Source organism: Catharus ustulatus, chromosome 13, assembly GCF_009819885.2.
Source record: "Catharus ustulatus isolate bCatUst1 chromosome 13, bCatUst1.pri.v2, whole genome shotgun sequence".
In the NCBI taxonomy this organism is placed as follows: domain Eukaryota; kingdom Metazoa; phylum Chordata; class Aves; order Passeriformes; family Turdidae; genus Catharus; species Catharus ustulatus.
The window spans coordinates 9,795,346-9,814,528 of record NC_046233.1 but is presented as its reverse complement, the minus strand read 5'-3'; the positions used below and the strand labels follow the sequence as shown (position 1 = coordinate 9,814,528).

General features: G+C 66.3%; 4 protein-coding genes across 6 annotated transcripts; 3 read left to right on the top strand and 1 right to left on the bottom strand.

The window, feature by feature from the left end:
- Positions 1-14: 14 nt before the first annotated feature.
- Positions 15-4,411, top strand: IL17RE (interleukin 17 receptor E). The gene is made up of 15 exons (XM_033071345.2): positions 15-116; positions 197-212; positions 668-823; positions 920-1,026; positions 1,103-1,226; positions 1,298-1,437; positions 1,522-1,590; positions 1,689-1,755; positions 1,844-2,031; positions 2,197-2,244; positions 2,347-2,392; positions 2,509-2,657; positions 2,729-2,797; positions 2,875-3,103; positions 3,293-4,411. The coding sequence occupies exons 1-15, from the start codon at positions 15-17 to the stop codon at positions 3,898-3,900; spliced, it is 2,118 nt and encodes a 705-aa protein (XP_032927236.1). The 3' UTR covers positions 3,901-4,411.
- A 64-nt stretch (positions 4,412-4,475) lies between these two features.
- IL17RC (interleukin 17 receptor C) lies at positions 4,476-9,139 on the top strand. The gene is given in 19 exon segments (XM_033071334.2): positions 4,476-4,576; positions 4,578-4,640; positions 4,643-4,945; positions 5,019-5,040; positions 5,125-5,489; positions 5,671-5,782; positions 5,849-5,893; positions 6,052-6,191; positions 6,372-6,434; positions 6,584-6,638; positions 6,737-6,921; positions 7,001-7,051; positions 7,135-7,180; positions 7,289-7,401; positions 7,510-7,578; positions 7,651-7,708; positions 7,852-7,947; positions 8,023-8,061; positions 8,513-9,139. Coding segments are annotated over 19 exon segments (2,460 nt in total). The 5' UTR covers positions 4,476-4,549; the 3' UTR covers positions 9,121-9,139.
- Positions 9,140-9,811: 672 nt separating this feature from the next.
- Positions 9,812-12,969, top strand: CRELD1 (cysteine rich with EGF like domains 1). Of its 2 annotated transcripts, none has more exons than XM_033071357.1 (10): positions 9,812-10,003; positions 10,466-10,548; positions 10,627-10,737; positions 10,822-10,913; positions 11,016-11,192; positions 11,281-11,376; positions 11,466-11,549; positions 11,663-11,758; positions 11,842-11,985; positions 12,481-12,969. In XM_033071357.1, exons 1-10 carry the CDS (start codon positions 9,824-9,826, stop codon positions 12,483-12,485), a joined length of 1,068 nt encoding a protein of 355 aa, XP_032927248.1. In that variant the 5' UTR covers positions 9,812-9,823; the 3' UTR covers positions 12,486-12,969. The 2 variants fall into 2 exon arrangements, with proteins under 2 accessions (XP_032927248.1, XP_032927247.1); XM_033071356.1 differs by having other exon boundaries at positions 12,094-12,969.
- A 47-nt stretch (positions 12,970-13,016) lies between these two features.
- Positions 13,017-17,555, bottom strand: PRRT3 (proline rich transmembrane protein 3). Of its 2 annotated transcripts, none has more exons than XM_033071330.2 (4): positions 17,506-17,555; positions 15,581-16,686; positions 15,339-15,494; positions 13,017-14,898 (listed from the first exon to the last, which is right to left on the bottom strand). In XM_033071330.2, exons 2-4 carry the CDS (start codon positions 16,665-16,667, stop codon positions 13,160-13,162), a joined length of 2,982 nt encoding a protein of 993 aa, XP_032927221.1. In that variant the 5' UTR covers positions 16,668-16,686; positions 17,506-17,555; the 3' UTR covers positions 13,017-13,159. The 2 variants fall into 2 exon arrangements, with proteins under 2 accessions (XP_032927221.1, XP_032927222.1); XM_033071331.2 differs by lacking the exon at positions 17,506-17,555 and adding an exon at positions 17,127-17,192.
- Positions 17,556-19,183: the final 1,628 nt, after the last annotated feature.

Genomic DNA, 19,183 nt, shown 5'->3' with positions numbered 1-19,183 from the left:
GAAGGCGCTCGGCCATGGGGCGCCCGGTGCTGCTCGCCGCTGCCGCCGCGCTGCTGCTGCTGCCGCCGCCCGATACTGGGGCCGCCGTGACCCGCCTCCGGGTCTCCGCCAACTTCGTGAGCGCTGGGGAAGGGAGGTGGCGGGGGAAGGTGAGGGGTGGGCGGCGCCGCGCTCACTCCCGTCTCTTTGCTTGCAGGAGTGCCGGGCTATCGGTAAGTAGGCTGTCAGAGCGGGGCTGCTCCTGCCCGCCGATACCGGCTCCAGGGGGCGGCGGGATCGTGGGGCTTCCCCTGCCCGCGGCTACTGGGTCCTGGAGGATGGGTGGGGGTGGCGCTCCCGGTTTCCGGGGCACCCCGCTTCCGAGCACTCCCGGTCCCCGAAACTTCCTGGCCCCTGGGGCTCCCCGCTTCCAAAGACTCTGGATCCCCGGGGCTCTCCCTGTTTCCGAGGACTCCCGATCCTCAGGGATTCCCGCTTCCGAGGACTGCGAATCACCGAGGCTCCCGGTTTGCCGGGACTCTGAATCCCCGGGGCACCTCCCTTCCGACTACACCTCCCCGGGACTCCCCGGGGCTCTCCTCCTTGCAAGCACTCCCAGTCCCCGGGGCTTGTGCTGCCTGCGGGACCTCTGGCGCACGGCCGCCCCTCGTCTGCTCTCCCCCTGCAGCCGACAGGACGCTGAGCCGCCCCCGCTGCCGCCGCCCTTCCCGCCCCGGGCCGCCGCTGGAGCCGCCCGCCCTGTCGCTGAGCCATGCCCGGCTGTGCCTGCCCGCGCAGCCCTGCCAGCCCTGCCTGCGGGTGCGCCTGGCCCTTCCCACCTCAGGTACGGGCGGGGGTGGCGGGGCCGGGCATCCCCGCGGCAGGGGACACACACCCTGTCCCTCCACCCATGTCAGCGCCCCACGGCTGTTTCTCGCAGAGCTCGGCGGTGTCCGGGGACTGCAGCTCACCTTCATGGAGCTGGGCTCCAACCGCGCTGGCTGGCTGCAAGTTTGGCAGCGACGCCGGGTGTTGGGCAGCTCTGCGGTGAGTCTGCGGTGGGCGGTGGAGCTGGGGGACAGCGAGGTACAGAGTACCCGCGGTGACCCCCTGCTCCCCGCAGTGGCAGGTGCAATTCGACTGCTTCCCGGCAGAGAGCGGGCGGCAAGTCCTCGTCTCCCTTCGCACCATCCCAGATCGGGGCTTGGCCCTAAACCGCAGCCATCTGGTCACCGCTGAGCCACCCGGTGAGACTGAAGGGGTTGGGAGGTGTCCTAGGGGCACGCCGGTACCAGCTGACCCCCTGCCCGCTCTGCAGGGCCTGTCTTTACCCATGCTTGGGTCCCTGAGATGCGGGCCATTGAGGTGTGGGTGCCTGCGGGTCCTGCCCTCATGGTGAGGCTGTGCCACCAGCTGGCCCTGGAGTGTGAGGAGCTGCCCTGGCCCTTTCACCAGCAGGTAACAGCCCTGCCCCCTGCCACCCCCATCCCAGACTGGGGGACACAATCCTGATCATCATCTGATGCTCCCTCAATGTTGCAGGTGCTGGTGCCAGGAGGCCACCACATCTCATTGCCGTACGAGTTCCTGGTGCCCTGCCTCTGCATTGAGGTGGGTTACCCTCCCCTACAGCCACCAGCCCCTTCCTCTGCCCTCGCATCAGGGGTGGGGGCATATCCTGCCCTGACCATCCTGCTCTGCTGCCCCAGGCCTCCTACTCCCACCACGACAGCCCACGGAGAAAACACTGTCCCTTCCGTGACCGGCCAGATGCCTGTGAGTGCCTGGTACCTGTGGGGAGGGGCACTGAGTCCCAGGGGTGTCCCTCAGTGTCTCCCCACCCCACTGATGTGGTGTCCCACAGATGGTCCCGAGCTGTGGTCCTCAGTGCGCTTCCATGACTACAGCACCAGCAGCAAGGACCAGATGGCAATGATGCTGAATGCCAGCTGCCCCCTGCACCCAAGGGCCACCCTCTGCTGGAGGGAGACAGCAGATGAGGCTGCACCCTGTCACGACATCCCGAATTCCACAGCCAGTGAGGATGAGCGGGTGAGGGCTCTTGATCTTGAGGTGTCACAGGATGTGGGACTGTGCCACTGGCTGGGGCATCCACTGGATCTCAGGGTCCCCATAGAGCAGTGGGTGGGCATTGGGGTGCCTGTGGGCTGTGTGGGTCAGAGATGGTAACTGTGACGCACTCACCATTTGTTCCAGGTGTACATACTGGACAAGGTGGACGTGCATCCCCAGCTCTGCTTCCGAGTAAGCCCCTGTGGGTGGGTGGGCACATCTCGGAAGGGGCTGGAGGGCTGTGGTGGGTGAGGGCAGCTCACCCTGCCCTTTGTTGATCCCACCTCCCCTCAGTTCTCCTACAAGAACAGCAGCCATGTGGAGTGTCCACACCAGCCAGGTGAGCCCTATGGGCAGGAGGCAGCCCTGGGCTGAGGGGATCCTGCCTGGGGTCCCTTGCATCTCTCACCCTATTTGGGCATCCTGCAACTTCTCCTCTCTCTCTGGTGGCTGCAGAGACTGCCTGGAATGTCTCAGTGAGTGTCTGGGGGTTCCAGCTGCGCCTGCACCTCACCTCCCGCATCCCTGCAGCCTTCAGTGCAGCTCTGTGCCAGCGCCAGGGTGGGCAGTGTGAACCTGAGGCCCCACTCTATACTGTCACACAGGTGAGTGGTGCAGGGCTGGCGGGGACATGGTGGGGACAGACCTGCACTGACCCTGCCCTTGTGCTTTGCAGCCAGAGGGCTCTGCTCCAGGGGAGTTGGCGCTGCTGCTGCCAGTGCAGGTCCTGGGCAGCTGTGTGCTGGTAAGGTGACCCTTGTGCTGTCATCTGTGCTATGGGAGTCCCAACATGGTCCCCCTCTTACACAGCCCCTTCTCCAGGTGTGGCGCTCAGATGTGCATTTTGCTCGGAAGCAGCTGCTCTGTCCCGATGGTGAGAGGGGATCCTGGAGGGGGACTCAGGGGGCAGTGGAATGGGAAGACACTCCCCTTATTGCCTTTCTCCCAGTCTCCCGCAGGCACTTCGGGCTGCTGGGGCTGCTGTTGGCATTGGGACTGGTGGTGACTGTGCTGCTTCTCAACTGCCGTGGTGCCTGGAGGCCAGATGATGGTGAGGAGCACCCGAGGGGGCTGCAGGAGGGCTGCAGGAGGGATGGCAAGAGGGGCGGGGGTGCCATTCCTGGGCTGCAGGGAGTCCCGGGGTGGTGGACAGCAGATGCTGTTGGATGCCAGGGTGTCCCCAGGGGATGCCAGTAGGACATGGAACTGAGCTGTCACTGCTGTCCCCTCCATCCTGCAGGTGTCCCTGGTGGGCGCCCTGTACTGCTGCTGTACTCGCCAGACTCAGAGGAGCACCTGGGGCTGGTGTGTGCCCTGGCCGAGCGGCTGCGCGCGGGGCTGGGCTGCGACGTGCGCCTGGACCTGTGGGAAGCAGGTGGCTTGGGTCAGACGGGTGCCTTGCCCTGGCTCTATGCCCAGCGGAGCCGCGTGGGCCGCCAGCGTGGCACTGTCCTCCTCCTCTGGAGCCGGGGCAGTGCTCGGCTCTTTCATCGGTGGCAGGTTGGGATGGCCGACGGGACGCCCGGAGATGCCCACGACATTTTTGGGGCAGCCATGGCCTGCCTGCATGGGGAGCTGGGGGCGGCAGGCCGCGGTGGTGGGTGGGTACTAGCATACTTCAGCCGGCTCTGCAGCCCCCGTGATGTCCCCCGACCCCTTCGGCCCCTGCCAACCTACCGCCTGCCCCGACAGCTGCCCGGTCTGCTGGGTGCCCTGCGGGGCAGCCCCCCGGCCCCTCGCCGCTGCTATCGGGGCAGGGCAGGGGGCCTCCTGCATCGGCTGCTGGAGGTGGGGACTGGGGAGGGCAGTCCCCCGCCCCGGCCCCCCAAGGCAGCTTCTGGCACCTGAGTGCCCAGGCCAGGTCTGAGCTGGGCATGGCTGCAGGGGTGCAGGGCTGGGCGCAGCCCCCTGATGAGGGCAGGGGCTCTGCCAGGAAAAGGCATGGCTCAGGTGAGCATGTGCCTGTTGCAGCAGCAGGAGGGGTACCCATGTGTGCCCTGGGAAGGGGCTGTGGGGGTCCAGGCAAGATGGTCATCAGTCATGGAGTGTGCTGCTGGGGCTGGAGCGAGCATCCAGCTGGTCATTTGTAGCCAGGAGCGGAGGTGCTGTCCCAAGCAGGGGCAGCTTTACTCCCATACAGGGACCTGCTCCAGAGGAGAGCCCATAGAAGCCCCTTTGGACGCCACAGCCAAGCGAGGGGTTGGGGTGGTGCAGGAAGAATCTGCGAGATGAGGAGGCTCCCTGCCCTGCCCAGGTGCAGGTGGCTAGAGGGACAGGTGCTGGGCACAGCCTGGCCCTGCCTCGACATTACCAGCGGGACTTGGTCTGGGGTGGAAACAATAAAGGTGTCGTTTCCCCCCGCCCTGTTGTCTCTCTGGTGTGCTGGGGGAATTTGTTGGTTCTCTGGAGGGTTGGGGGCTGTCCAGTGCTCCTCTGCAGCACGGAAGGGGCAAGAGGACGGTCTGGGCACAGCCTGTACCGGCACGGTTGCCACACCATGTCCCACCGCCGCGGCGGCTGCCTGGGGCCAGCCTGGCACCGTGCCCGTGCCATGGAGCCAACTCGTCTGTGTGGGGCCCCAATCCCTCCCCAAGGGTGCCGGGGCACGGAGCCCTCCGAGGTCGGTGCGGGAACAGCAGGCCCCACCCCAGGGCGGTTGCTGACGCCATGCAAGGACCCGGGTGTCCGGGAACAGAGCAGGAAGCAGGAGCCGGCGGCGGCGGTGGGGCCCGTGGAGCCAGGACAGGGGCTGCTGGGGAGTGGCCAGCGTGGGGCCGGGGCACCCCAAGGCCCCGGCCCCACCATGCAGGCACTGGGGCAGCTGCTGCTGGTGCTGGTGGTGGGGTCGGCGGGTGGCCGTGGGGACTCCCGCGACACCCTGGCCTGCTCCCAGGTGAGTTGGTGTCACCAGCGCGCTGGCGTCGGGCACCTGGCACCACCACCGGCCTCACCCCTGCCTCCCCCAGGGTCTCACCTGCCGCCTCTTGGGTAAGTGCCATCACCATGCCATGGTCCCCACCCCACCCAGGGCATGGGGACTCCTCCCCTATGCTGGCCTCTCTGTCCCCCCAGACGCCGATGTGCTGTGCGGGACAGAACTCCCGGGGCCCAGGCACGGGCTGGCCCTGGCTCGTCTGCGGCTGGAGCCGGCACTGCGCTGCTCCGAGCCCACGGCCTGTGTGCCCTGCCTGGAGGCACGCGTGCGCCTGGCCTTGTCACCGGCCACCAGCACTGCCACCGAGTCCCGCCTCGCCGCGCAGCCTGGCACCTCTGGGACAGAGGATGGGGCGCAGTGGTCACCAGCCACTGGGGCCACCTCATCCCAGCCCAACGTTACTGGGCTGCTGCTTCTCTCCGGGCATGCATACGCCTCATCCCACTGTGTGGCCGTGGAGGTCTGGGCACCCTTGCGCCCCACGCTGCGTGGCCGAACTGTGGTATGTAGATGCAGGGCACCAGGGATGGGTGTCCCAACACTGTCAGTCCCTGGGCACTGGCGATGTGGGCGCTGGCATCAGTACATCTCTGTGGCATGGGGGTCCCGTTTCTGAGCCCCAGGGAGGTGGGTGCTGGCGGTGCCTGTGCCTCACCACAGTGGGTGGTGGTTTTCCTGCCCAGGGTTGGGTGATCTTCCGGTGCTTCGAGGCGCCGCTGGGCTCTGAACTCCACATCTCCGCGTACATGAACTCACGGGGCCGGCAAAGGCTGAGCCAGCAGCAGCGGGTGCCAGGTAAGCCCCAGCATGTCCCCTGCAGTGACCCCAGCCCCTCTGCGCACTGATTCATTGTCCTCACAGACTGCTCGTGGCCCGCAGCACAGGCTGCTGTCCCCCAGTGCCAAGGTAAGTGCTGGCGTCACCCCACCTCGATTTGCGTCCCCTGGGGAGAGCCAGGCAGTGGATACCAGGGGTGAGAGTGACCCTGGGGGTGCCATGCCCTGTACCTTGGTGCTGGGTGGGCAGTGCCAGGAGCTGGGTGACCTGAACTGCCTCTGATACAGTGCCCAGGCTGCGGGTCTCCCCGGGGGAGAAGGAGGTGGTTGTGGAGGTGCAGGGAGCTGCAGTAGGGCACAACTACACACTCCGGCTCTACCACAACCATAGCCATGGCACCAGTGGGCCGGGGCGTGCAGTGACCACGGTGAGTATGCACGTCATTCCCTGACCCCCCACCCTGTCTGCCCTCCTCCCCATTCCCGAGAAGCTGTGTCTGTGTTATAGGCAGTTAGTGCTGGGAGAGGGTCCCCTGGGAGTGCATCCCCCTGGGTGACCCTGCTGATGGCAATTTGCCACGGGGTGACCCACATCTGGTTGCTGGTAGCAGAGCACTCCCATGAACTATGTCCTGCCTGCCGATGAAGTGCTGCCCTGCCTCTGCCTGCAGGTGGGCATCTGACCAAGCACTGCAGAGGTGGCAAGGTGCCACTAAAGAGGGGCTCCAAGCTCCGTATATCTCCCTCTGGCATCTCAAGGGGGCCAGCCAGGTCACAGTCACAGCATAGCTACTTTTCTTGTCTCTCTCCCCACTCCCAGGTCTGGCCGGAAATCCAAGACCCACTCCGGGCCACCCTGTGCCCCTTCTCTCATGGTACCTTCACTCTGAGGCTGGGCTCTAGGGGGCTTGGACACAGGGGGACCTGAAGGGACACCACGTGGAGTGACACCCCTTTCCTGGTGCTGCTGCAGATGCTGAGGCCTGGGAGCGCCTGTGGGCACAGAGCCAGCTGGTCCTACACATTGAGGGGCAGGTGCTGACCTGCATCCTCTCAGCCCCCTGCGACCTCCCGGCTGAGCTGGTGCCCTGCTGGCAGCCAGTGCCCTCCAGGCCCTGCCAACCCCTTCCTGGCCTGCAGCAGCCTGCCAGGGGGCAGGTGAGTGGGGCTCTGTGTGGTACTTGGGGCTTTGTGAAGGGTGGTAGTGACAGCTAAGGAGCATCGCTTCCACTCACAGGGACCCCAGGAGTTCAGAGGACTGTGGCCACACCCCAACATTTGTGTGCAGGTAGGACACCACTCTGCCCCACAGCTACCCCACGGGCAGCCCCACATCACCCCCAGGCACTATTAATCCACTCTCTGGGGCAGGTGTGGAGCGGCGGGCAGGTCCGGCTGACCCAGTGCCTGCGGGACCGTGAGTACTGCTGGGGTGGGAGGGTAGGGGCAGCCTGTGGGTCCAGCCGAGCGGGAGCCCTCCTTGGCCTCCCCTTGCCACCTACCTAGCCCCCTGGCACATTCCCAGGAGCGCTGCCTGGCCGTCCTGATGACCTCCTGCTGCTGGAGCATGGGGGAAATGCCTCACTGTGTGCCATGGAGCGGGGTGCCTGCACACCCCTTGCCAGCTTCACCAGCACGGTAAAGAGGAAGGGACCCCCATGTCCCGGCAGCAGTGGCACTGGTGGCACACCAACTGCTGTGTCCAGCAGTGGTGGCACTGCTGTCTGACCTACTGTGTCGTTGCAGGGAGCAGGGCACCCTGGGCTGCTGGAGCAGGATCTGCAGCAGGACGTGGCAGCGGGGCAGTGCCAGCAGGTCAGTGTGAGCAACCTACGGGCAGTGGGCAGGGGCTGGGCTGTGTCTGACATGTCCCTGTGTCCCCCACAGCTGTGGCACCCGTCGAACAGCACTGGGGTCGTGCTCTGGGCCTGTCCCCTGCACAAGTGTGAGTGTTGACAGCCATGGTATGGTGGGGGAGAGAAGAGGGATAATAGATAGAGGGCTGAGGGAGGGGACCCCACTGTGGAGCCACTGGAGACCTTTGTTGGGTGCTGGGGGCTCTTGGTGGATGCAGATCCTGCCCTGCAGACCTGCGTACCCACTGGGCACTGGTGTGGATGGGAGTGCTGCTGGGGACTGCCTGTCTCCTACTGCTGCTCTTGATGAAGAAGGAGGATATGAAAGGTGAGTGGTGCACTTCTGGGGACTGTGCCTGGCCTGGGATCCGTCCTGGGACCTCACTGCCTCTCCTCCTCGCAGGATGGCTGAAATCCCTGAGGGCTGGCTATGGCTCCAAGGGTGAGTGTGGGTTGAGCCTGGGGCCTCGGGTGGAGTGGGCAGTCTATGCCTATCCCAGAGGGGCCAGAGGACAGAGTGAGGGGGTGCCCCACCCAGATTAGTTCATCTTTGCCTGCCTGACAGGGTAGGTAGGGGTGTAGGGAAACAGAGAAGAGGGTGAGAACCCTGTGGAGGGTGTGATGGGGCAGATTGCAACCAGCCTCCCATCATGTCTGTCCCTTAGGGTAGGTAAAGGGTTTGGCAAGGGGACTGGGGAACTCATGTTAGTGGTGGTCTCAGCTGCTTCCCGTTGTGAATGTTCTTTAGCTTGGGTACAGAGAGTGCTCCAGAGCTTGGCAATAGAGGCAGGGGATGGTGTCTCCCATCGTGGGTGCTTCCTAGCATGCCTCACACCATAGGGTAGGTACAGGGAGCCTAGAGGGATGCAGGCACTGATGATTCCCCCCCTCAGGTCTGCTGCAAGGCCGGCGGGCCCTGCTGGTGCATGCAGCAGAGCCAGTGGCGGAGCGGGCAGCGTGTGCCTTGATGGCAGCTCTGCATTCACTGGGACTGACGGTGGTGGCAGCACCGGGGGGTGGCAGTGGGGTGGCGGCTTTGGGGCCGCTGCCCTGGCTGCACGCCCAGCACCATCGGGCGCTGCGTGACGGTGACACCATCATCCTCCTTCTCTCCCCAGCAGCTGTGGCTGCTGCTCACCAGTGGGACACCGGGGCCAGGGTTGTGCCAGAGTCTGGGGCCGCTGGAAGCAGCCTTGGGCCCCAGCACAACCCTGACCCTGATGATGTCCCCACTGTGGCACCCTGCGAGGTGTTTGCAGCGGCTCTGTCCTGTGCCATGCCGGTGCTTGCGGTGTCCAGTGGGCACTATGTGGTGGCCTGGCTGGAGGCCTTGGTGCCAGCGGTGCCCCAAGCACTGTGGGCAGCCCCTGCCTTCGCGCTGCCCAGTGAGATGGAGGGGTTCTTGCAGGCACTGGCGGGCCCAGCTCGGCACAGGGGCCGGTGGCTAGAGCCATACGTGGCGGTGGTGGCTGAGGCTCTGGAGCGGGCGGTAGGGGAATAAAGGAGTGACATTGCTTTGACTGCGTGTGAGTCCAGCTCTGGGGCCAGCAGGGACTGGGATGGGTTGAGGAGGGGTAATGGGGTGGACTCGGATGGCATGGGGAGGGATGATGGGGAGGTATAGCAGGGTGTGGACCGGAGGGCGACTGGGCTGTTTGGGGTCTGAAGGGGAAGGGGATTTGTTTGGTTGGACGGTGCATGGGGAGCTGGACCAGTTCAGGGGTATGAAGGGGAACTGGACCAATTTGGGGTGGTGATGGGGAACTAGACCAGCTCATTGGGGAATGATTGGCAACTGGGACAGTTTGGGGGAGAGTGTGAGAAGAAATTGGACCAGTTTAGGGTGAGATGACAGGGAACTGGGCAAATTTGGGTACAGTGAGAGAAAAGTGAACCAGTTTGAGTGGAGGGGGAAGGTGAACTGCCCTGGTTTGGCTGGGCATGTGAGGGGGATGTTTGAGGGTCCCGCCCAGACCAGGCTTGGCTCTGCTCCGTGCGGGGTCACCGACCGCAGCCCACCCGCGCTACCCCCGCCCCGACCTTTGCCCGCGGCCCCTTTAAGGCGCGGGTGGGCGTGCCCAGGGCGGGGCGCGGATTGGCTGGGAGCGGGGGGCCGGCGGCGGCGGCGAGCGCCCATTGGCGGGGGCGGCGGGCGCTGAGTCAGCGGGCGCGCCCCACGTGGTGCAGGCGGGGCGGGCGGATGGATGATGGGGCCGCTGCTGCCGCGGTCGCCCCGGCGCGGGGGGCCCGGGCTAGGGGGGGCCCTCCTGGGAGCCGCCCTTCTCGGGGGGATCTTGCTGGTGGCTCACGCCGACCCCGACCCTCACCGAGACGGGGCCGAGCCGTGCCGAGCCTGCCGCGGCCTCGCCGACAGCTTCATCAGGGTGCGGGGCGGGGGGGGCACAGGAATGATGGAGGCCGCGGCGAGGGGGCACACGGGGCATAATGGCACCGAGAGGTGTGGGGTGGCACAGCCGCTGCTTCGGGGGGGAGCTGGGGGCGAGGGGACAGTGACGGGAGGGGCCCATGGGGGCAGACATGGGGGACACGGCCTGGAGGTGACAGGGAACAGGGACAAAGTGGGTCCAGGGTGGGGCGATGTGGTTGGGGGACCCAGAGGTACCCGGGGGATAAGGGTGGTGACAGAGCCCGATAGAGGGGTGGCTTAGGGGGTACAGTGGGGAAGTGGAGGCATTCCTACAACATTCCCAGGGGCACAGTGATGGGACTGTGGGGAGGGGAGAGGGTGACAGGTTCCTGGAGGTGATGTGTCTCGGGAAACTCTACGGGTAGAGGGGTTATTGGGGGCATCCTACGCCTGCACTGCCACTCCCCCATGCATCCAGGGCCTGGAACGGACAGAGCATGAGGGCTTTGGTGGGGGTAACACAGCCTGGGAGGAGGAGAAGCTGTCCAAGTACCAGCACAGGTAAGTGACCCCAGTGAGGGGCTGGGGGAACCCAGCTGCTCCAGAGGTCGTATCCTGCACTGGCTCGTGTCCCTACAGTGAGACCCGTCTGCTGGAGGTGCTGGAAGGTGTCTGTGCCCCCTCGGACTTCACCTGCCACCAACTGCTGGAGCGGGGTGAGGAGCATGTGGAGCAGTGGTGGTTCCATGAGTGAGTCTGGGGACAGGGTCATGGGGATGGCAGGGGGCACAAGGGGACGGCAGGGGCCTGAATGCTGTATCTCCCCCTCCCCAGGCGGCAGCAGCACCCTGACTTTTTCCAATGGCTGTGTGTGGACAGGATGATGCTTTGCTGCCCACCTGGCACCTACGGCCCGGACTGCCGGTGTGAGTAACTGTGGGATGAGTGGGGTGCTGGCAGGGCTGGAGGGGCCCCCTGGCTGCTGCCCCCCGCCCCGGCTGCCAGCCGGCTGGTCTCTTCCTGTGCAGCCTGTGCCGGTGGGCCCCGGCAGCCCTGCAGTGGCAACGGGAAATGCGATGGTGATGGCACACGCCGTGGCACCGGCCTCTGCGTCTGCAGCCCGGGCTATGGTGGCCCCTTCTGTGCCGAGTGCGGTGACGGCTACTATGAGGCCTCGCGGAACAAGAGCCACCTCGTGTGTGCGGGTAGGTGGGGGTTCTGCCAGTGCTGCCCAGGCACTGGGTGCAGGCAGCTCCCCTGTGCCTGTGTCCACGTTGCCCTCCCTGCCCGCAGAGTGCTACCAGGCATGCGGGCGCTGCACGGGGCCTGAGGACTCCAGCTGCCTTCGCTGCAAGAGGGGCTGGGTGCTGCATGAGCACCGCTGCATTGGTGAGTGAAGGCCAGAGATGAGCTCAGGGCCATGGGGACTGCGTCCCTGGAGCTGAGGCTCAACAGGGCCATCCCCATCTCTCCTGCAGACATAGATGAGTGTGGCACAGAGATGGCACATTGCCGAGCCAACCAGTACTGCGTCAACACAGAGGGCTCCTACGAGTGCCGAGGTCAGGGGGACGTGGGGGGTTTTTGTGCAGGTGGCTCTTCCCTGCTTGTGCCCAACCCTGGCTGGGCTGGGAAGGAGCTCCAGCAGCAACCCTGGCTCCTTTCCCTGAGGCAGATTGTTCCACGGCTTGCATCGGCTGCATGGGTGCCGGGCCAGCTCGCTGCAAGAAATGCAACAAGGGCTACTGGCGGGATGGAGCCAAGTGTCTGGGTGAGTACCTTCCATGAACTGGGGGAACCATACTGCCTCCTCTTCACTGCTCAAGCCCTGCTTGAGTCCTGCCTCTCCCCCAGATGTGGACGAGTGTGCCAGTGCCGAGGAGCCAGTGTGCACAGGGGTGCAGGAGGTGTGTGAGAACACAGAGGGCAGCTACCGCTGTGTCTGTGCCCAAGGACACATCCGCCGCGATGGGCAGTGCGTTGAGGACAAGCCCCCTGGTATGGCCTAATGCAATACAGGGGTCATGGGCATTGGGCAGGGGGTGTGGGCATAGTGGGGGACTCTCACTGGTCAGCTGTGCCCTCCCATGAGTGTTGTCCATGCAGATGCCCCAGAGAAGGGCTTCTTTGATGACGTGACTGATGACGAGGTGGTGGTGCTGCAGCAAATGTTCTTTGGTGTGATGATCTGTGCCCTTGCCACCCTGGCTGCCAAGGGTGACATGGTCTTCACTGCCATCTTCATCGGCGCCGTGGCTGCCATGGCCGGCTACTGGCTCTCTGACCGCAGTGACCGTGTCCTTGATGGCTTCATGAAGGGCAGATAGCTCTGGAGCTGCTGGGCGCAAGCTGAGGGGCAGACTCAGCTTGGGGTGTTGGACCTCCCCCAAGCAGGGCTGGCTGCCAAGGCCGCATCTTTCACATGATGCTGTGCCCTGCATGTGTCCCCCAGCCCCCCCTTAGCGTAGGGTCTTGTTTTCCCTGTCCCTGCAGAATGAGCCAGGAGTACCTGATCCTGGGGGCTCCCACACAGCCCCTCTGGCTGGAGGGGTGATGCCAGGCAGTGCAGCATCGTGTGGGGGGCACAGCATGCTGCCCCCAACTCCTCGTGCTCTGGAGGAGAGGCCTAGCATTGTGACAGGTGAGGGGGTGGAGGGGCAGGTGAGGGAGGGAACCTGCTATCTGCCCCCAGGCTGGGGCTCCTGGCCTTGTAGGACTCCCTTCCCATGAGGCCATTCCCTGTGGGAGAGTGGGGGCTGGGCCCCCCCATGTCCTGAGCTGCCCCCCCATCCCTGGGCAGAGCCCATCTCCCCTCCCAGGCTGGGGGGCCGGGGGCCCCTTGACACCGGCAGGGTGCTGTGCCGGTGAGGGGCCCCTGCTGGATGCATGAGTGTGGCCATTGCATTTGTCCGTGGTTTGTCCGTCGGGTGTGCCCATCTGTCTGTGTGTCCATATCTCAGGAAATAAAGCTCTGCACACCCAGCTGCTGCTGCCCACCACTGCTTTCACATGCCAACAGGACCGTCTCCTCCCAGCATAAGCTCTTTATTTCTCTTGTTTGGCACAAATGGAACCGCCCCTGCCCGGCCCTACAGGGACGCAGGATCAGACCCCCGCACCCTGACCATGGCTCATCGTCCTCCTGCGCCCCCAGTCTCTGCCTGTCCCGGGCTCAGAGCTCAATGGTGTCGCTGGAGAGGCTGCGGGAGTCCACAGCCTTGCCAAGGGCTGGGAAGGCGCGGGGACCCTCGCGCTCCCAGCCGGGGGCTCCAGCGGGCACCAGGAGAGGGGCCCGGCTGGGCGCCTCGTCCAGGGGCAGGCTGTCGGGCGAGGACAGCCCGTGGCGCCAGGGGTTCCAGCTGATCTTCAGGGAGCTGCTCTCCAGCGAGCTGGCTGAGGCGGTGACGGTGACGGTGATGGTGCCGGGGGGCTGGCGAGGGCCGGGCAGCTCCGTGAGCGAGCTGCAGCGCACCATGCGCCCCAGGCTGGGGGTCTTGTCAGGGGTTGGGGAGCCGTGCAGGGAGGAGCCGGAGCCGCGGCGGGGCCGGCCGAAGAGGCCGTCGTGCAGGAGGTGGCGGCGGCAAAGCGCCTGGTCGATGCTGCGGCGCAGGTCGATGGGGGACGGCGGGCGGAAGATCAGCTCCCCCAGGGAGGGGGACGAGCCCTGCTCGAAGGCGGCACAGGAGCGGGCGGCCAACATGTTGGGGCACTTGGGGCTGAGCCCCGGCACCCCGGTGCCAGCTGCCCAGACCTCGTTGCTGTCCTTGAGAGCCCGCAGGGGCAGCTGCTCCGCCGGGTTGCGGATGAGGTTCTTGGAGATGTCGTTGGCGGGTGTCCGCTCCACACCGGTGCCACCGGTGCTGCCGCCCGCCCAGTCGTAGCAGTTGTTGGGGTATTCGGGCGCTTCAGCTTTGCGGCCGGCGCAGAAGTAGCGCAGTGCCTTGGCCCAGCAGGAGTGGCCGGCGGGGCTCCGGCGGCGGCACCGGCAGCACAAAGGCTCGGCGGCGGCCGCCAGCAGCGCCACGGCCGTGCCCAGCTCGCCGACCCGCAGCCAGAGCTGTGCCGCCCAGCTGGTCCGGGAGAAGCGCCCATGGGGCCCCAGGATCCCTCGCAGCCACACAGCGCTGTAGAGCTGCAGCCCGCAGACCGGCAGCCCCGCCACCGCTGCCACCAGAAGCGCCCGCGCCCCCGGCTGCGCCCCCGACCCCTCGCAGGGCCCCCGCAGCACCCGCCAGCACCCCCAGAGCCCCCCCAGCAGCAGCAGAGCCCCCGCCAGGCAGCCCAGCGCCTGCAGCCCCAGCGCGGCGGTGAGTCCCAGCCGAGGGGGCAGCAGGTCGGCGGCGCCCATCACCGCACTCTGCAGGGCAGCGACAGCCCCCAGCGCTGGCAGCCCCCGCAGCCGGGATGGCAGCAGCTGAAGCTGCGCCAGGCGCTGCAGCCGCTGGAGCAGGAGGGCAAAGGCGGCGAGCAACAAGGGGAAAGGGGCTGTGTTGAGCAGCAGCAGGGCCGGAGTGGGCAGGCGGCCCCGCGCCCCGTAGGGATCCAGCAGCAGGAAGGTGGCCCGCAGCAGGCAGGCGGCCAGCAGCAGCCCGTGGGCCCCCACAACGTGGAGAAGGTGTGGGGGCCGCAGGATGGCTGTCCCCGCCAGCCCGGCCAGGCAGCCCAGCGCCAGCAGCAGGAAGACGGCAGCCACTCCATAGACATGGGCCTCCCAGGAGAAGCCCAGCTGGTGCTGGAGCTCAGCCCAGCGCAGCCCGGTCGCGTTGGCCCCCAGCGTCGGGGGGGCACGGGTGGACTGTGGCTGCGGCGATGATGGATCTTGGGGGACTGGCTGAGGCGTCATCCCTGCTCGTCGCCACGTGGCCGAGGGGGTCGCAGTGCTGGAGGCTGAGGTCTGCGTCCCTGACGTGTCTGCAGGTAGGAAGGAGGGGGATGGTCAGGGAGAAGTGGGGGGCTTGGTGTCACTCAGCCCACACCTGCACTCCACACTGGGCTGCATCAGCTGTGGCACCCCAACAGGGCAGCGGGGGATGTCCTGTGCTGGCTGGGGCTATGCCCACCTCTGCCACCCGAAGGTTCTCTGCTAGGACGCACAGTGCAAGGGGTGGCACATCCCCGCTTACGTCCCCCACTCGGGGAAACCCCCACCCACTGAGCATTTAGCGCTAATCCCTGCGGGCAGGAGTAGATTACTGCCGTTGTCAGGTGGCAATCCTGATTGAAGGTGTCACTGTGTCCCTGCTGGGCAGCCCAAGATAGCTGCCATCCTCCCCCCACCAACCCCGACGCCCCAGGGATGGGCTCCCACAGCATCTGCAGAACGGATGGGTCTGGACGCAACCCTGTATCACCTGGGTGCCTTGTCCCGAGCGTCCCCGTGGTGGGATGTGCCGTGGTGGGATGTGTCGTTGGTTGTGGGGTCGTCTTGGTGGCATTTGGGAAGCTCACAGGGCCCACGGCTCCCCGGACCTGCTGCGGGGAGCCGACGTCCTCCTCGGGCAGCAACCCTGCGAGAGAGAGCAGAGCAGGGCGCTGACACCTGCGGGGGCTTGGTCCCTGCCAAGGGGTCCCACCGCAATGTGTTGGCTCCTACCTCTGCTCGGGGTACCAGGGATGGCCGTGCTGGAGGCGGGGGGTGGTGCAGGGCTGGTCCTGAGGACAGACCCTGGGACGGGCTGGGGTTCCCGCTGCCCCGTAGTCCCAGGATCCGTGCGGGGGACTGCATCGCCAGGGCTGGTGGTGGCGTGGCTGAGTGGGGCTCTCCGGGTGCTGCGCTGGTGGGACGGGAGCACTCGAGTCCAGGGCTCAGCCAGCCCCCAGGACGGGGCTGTGTGGCGCAGTCGTGGGGCAGAGCTGGGTAGAGCCGGGGAGGGGCTGGGGGACCCTCCCGTGTCCCCCCAGCTGCCCACCAGCTGTGCAGAGCCAGGGCCAGCATGGGGACCCCAGGCTGGCCCCGTGCCTATGGGATCGGAGACGGGGGCTGTGCTCAGTGGGACGGACTGGCTGCTGGCTGAGGTGAGTTGCGCGTCCTGAGAGAGGCCCGAGGCCATTGTGGGTCCCTCTGCTGCTGTGTGTCCCCGTGTGTTGGCATCTGCTGTGCTCATCCCCGCCGCCAGCGTGGGGTCCAGGGCAATAGTGGATATGGTTGGCTGAGGGCTGGAGGTGCCGACTGCCTTGGAGACACTCTGCCTAGATGGGAACAGGCCCTGCCCTGCCCAGAGTGGCCCTGGAGAGTCTGCCCTTCTGTCCGTGAGCACCTCAGGGCCCGGTGTCCCTGGTGCAGAGCCGTGGGGCAGGGAGCTGTCCTGGCCTTCAGCCTTGTGCCCTTCCCAGGAAACAAGCAGCTCCTCTGTCACAGCCGGGACTGTGTTGTCATCCCTCCAGATCTTGGTAGCTGCGCCTGTGATAGTGGCTTCCATCTCCAGAGGTGCCCTGGTGCCATCCCCCGTCTGCGGCGGTGGGGACCAGTACACGGGGCGCTCACTCCTTGGGGCCCCGGCACCGCTCGGCTCCCCCGATGCCTCCCAGGTGGGAGATGGGCCTGGCCACTGCTGTCCCCAGGCAGGGCTGTGCATGGGGTTCCCACTTAAAGTCAGTACTGCCGGCAGCACCCCCTGGGCCTTGGCAGGGACCCCGGTGGCCAGCAGCATCCCCCAAGTGACGAGCTGTGCTGCAGCCATGGTGGGTACCGAGTTGACCCTGTGGGGATGGGGATCTGGTGAGCCAGGATCCACGGCAGCTGTCCATGTAACTCGTGCAACTGGCCGTGATGTTGCTGTGCCCTTGGCCACCCACTGCCCAGGGAGAGAGACAGTGGCTTGGCTGTCCCTTCCCGGGTAGCCCTGGGCTCTGTTCCCAGCTTTCCCCGTCCCCAGTAGCCCCATTCCCAGTCTTCCCTTTCACAGTGTCCCCTGGTGTTCGCCATCCCGGTGTCTCCGGTGTGGGTGATTCTTGGTGCTTAGTGGTCCCGACCCCCAACATCCACGGTGTCCGCTTCCTAGTGCTCCATCCCTAATGTCCCCTCCCCGGTGCTCAGTTCTGGTGTCCCTCCCGATGTCCCCTCCCCGTTTTCCATATCCCCGGTGTCCTCCCCCGATGCCCCTGCCGCCGGCGGCCCCGTTCCGCCGCGCACCGTTCACCTTGGCGCGTCCCGGCCGCATCGCGGCGGGGATGCTCGGCCCGGTGCCCCGCGCTGCCGCCGCACACACGGCTCAGACCCGCCGGGCCGGGAACGGGGCCGGGAGCGCCAGGGTGCTGCGGCGGCGGCCCCGAGGCGCGGTGCGGGTTACTGGCGGGGCTGCGCTCGGAGTCGGGCCGCGGCCGGTGCGGGACCACAGCGGGGACGGTGCGGCAGCCGCATCCCGCCGACCCCGCCCGCAGCGAGCCGGGCCGGCTCCGCCGTTCGGTGCCCGGTGCGCGGTGCGCGGGCCGCGGTGCCGCCAGCCCCCTCCCGCCGCCCGCCGCAGCACTGGCGGCCCCAGTACTGGTGCCCCGGGAGCCGCAGCCCCCCGCGCTGACCTGCCAGTGCCGGTGCCGGTGCGGGCGGGCCGGGCTCTGCGGCGGAGCGGGCGGCGGCGGCGGCGGCAGCCGGTCACGCGCCGCCCCGAGCCGCGGGCACCCGCGCGGGAGCCCGCCCGCACCGGGAGGGGGGGCGCGGGGCACGGCCGAGGCCGCCGCCGGGACAGGATCCGCAGGGCCGTGCACGGGGCGGGCGGGTCCGTGGGGCTCAGCTGGGGTGAACTCCTGGGGACGAGTTCCCCGTGGCGCAGATCCTCCGGGACGGGACTCCCGAAGGGGCACCAGGGCAGGTTCCCAGGGGCCAGGACACGGTGGGGCGGTGGAGGGGGGATGCTGCCCGCGGGGCTGTCAGGTTCCCAGGGGCGAGCAGCACGGTGGCAGGGGGCTGTGGCTGAGGCTGGTCCCGCGGCCGCCAGGGGTAGGCGGCGGGAGGGGGCAGTCGGACCCTCTAGAAGGGTCCTGAGGAAGGTCTGGGGGAGCTCTACCCCACACCTGCCCCAAATCTGCCCCACACTTGTCTCTCAACCGCCCAGTGCGGATATACAGCACCCTGGCAGCCACTGAGCTGTGGGACCTTGCCAAGGTTCAGGTAATTAGTTAATCTGCTTAATTGTCCGGCTGGAAAACTGCCCACCCTGCCAGGGCTTGAGCTGGCAATGGTACAGCCATGGAGCCAAAAAGTCACACCAGCTCAGGACTCCATCCTGCACGGTGACACCTGCACTCCAGCTCCTTGCTTGGACTCCGGCTCCAGTGCTTGCCTTGTCAAAGTCCTGTCATCATCATCGCTCTTGTCTTGCCAGGCCAGCAGGTACATGTGGCACCTCAGGTCCCCATGACAGCACCTGTGTGCTGGCAGTAGCACACAGTGCCCCACTCCTGCTCCCTGCCACCTCTCCATTCCCGGGGGCCCTGTGTTCACCACTAGCGCCTGAGGCATTTCTGGTTCCCGATCCTCTCCTCTGTGGGTTCAGGACGATGCAGCAGCCAGTTGAGCACAGGATCCAGGAATTTCGACAATGCCGGTACCCTGGGCCCCAGAAAGCAGGCAGGGCAGGCAGCTAGTCTGGGGATTAGTGCTGGGGAGGCCGCACAGGGGGACAGTGCATGTGATCCTGTGCTGCACCGTGTACTGCCAGCACTGGGCACCACCGCAGCTGGATGGTCTCATCCTAAGGAAGGTGCAGCTGCAGTGCTGAGTGTGCAGTGTGACTGTGGGAAGAGAGCTGGCTGTGCCCTACATACACAGCCATTGGAGCACCTCTAGCACAAGGCAGGGGCACAGCAGCCACCTCCACATCCTCAATGCTGTCAGAGGTTTCCTCCTCTGCCAAGTGACTCACTGACAGAAGAAAAGCTGAGCCCCCTGCTCTGTGCTGGTGCAGCAGCCACTTGCCTGCTGCCTGCACAGCTGGGGATGCTGGGTGGAGGATGCAACCAATTCTCTCAACCCCTGTGCCCACAGCCACGTGGGTATCACACACTTTTCATCACTGTTCTCCCCTTTCTCCCAGATTCTGCCCACTGGCAACTCCGTGGAGGCAAAGGCCAGGAGAAACCACACATACCTGGGTTATGGCTGATCCAGCAAGGAGCCAGTGACAGTGAACAGGGAGTAAAAGCTGGCAGGCAGGACCAGCTGCACCAGGGTGTAAGCAGAGCGTTTGGGAAATCTGCT

Bases quoted from the DNA above. Each gene is read 5' to 3' on its own strand.
- IL17RE (XM_033071345.2), top strand. From the start codon at position 15: ATGGGGCGCCCGGTGCTGCTCGCCGCTGCCGCCGCGCTGCTGCTGCTG. The intron at 2,245-2,346 runs GTAAGCCCCTGT...ACCTCCCCTCAG, and splicing joins ATCCCCAGCTCTGCTTCCGA to TTCTCCTACAAGAACAGCAG. The intron at 2,798-2,874 runs GTAAGGTGACCC...CCCCTTCTCCAG, and splicing joins TCCTGGGCAGCTGTGTGCTG to GTGTGGCGCTCAGATGTGCA.
- CRELD1 (XM_033071356.1), top strand. From the start codon at position 9,824: ATGATGGGGCCGCTGCTGCCGCGGTCGCCCCGGCGCGGGGGGCCCGGG. The intron at 10,549-10,626 runs GTAAGTGACCCC...GTGTCCCTACAG, and splicing joins CTGTCCAAGTACCAGCACAG to TGAGACCCGTCTGCTGGAGG. The intron at 10,738-10,821 runs GTGAGTCTGGGG...CCCCCTCCCCAG, and splicing joins GAGCAGTGGTGGTTCCATGA to GCGGCAGCAGCACCCTGACT.
- PRRT3 (XM_033071330.2), bottom strand. From the start codon at position 16,667: ATGGCTGCAGCACAGCTCGTCACTTGGGGGATGCTGCTGGCCACCGGG. The intron at 15,495-15,580 runs GTAGGAGCCAAC...TCTCTCTCGCAG, and splicing joins CCCTGGTACCCCGAGCAGAG to GGTTGCTGCCCGAGGAGGAC. The intron at 14,899-15,338 runs GTGATACAGGGT...TCCTACCTGCAG, and splicing joins GCTCGGGACAAGGCACCCAG to ACACGTCAGGGACGCAGACC.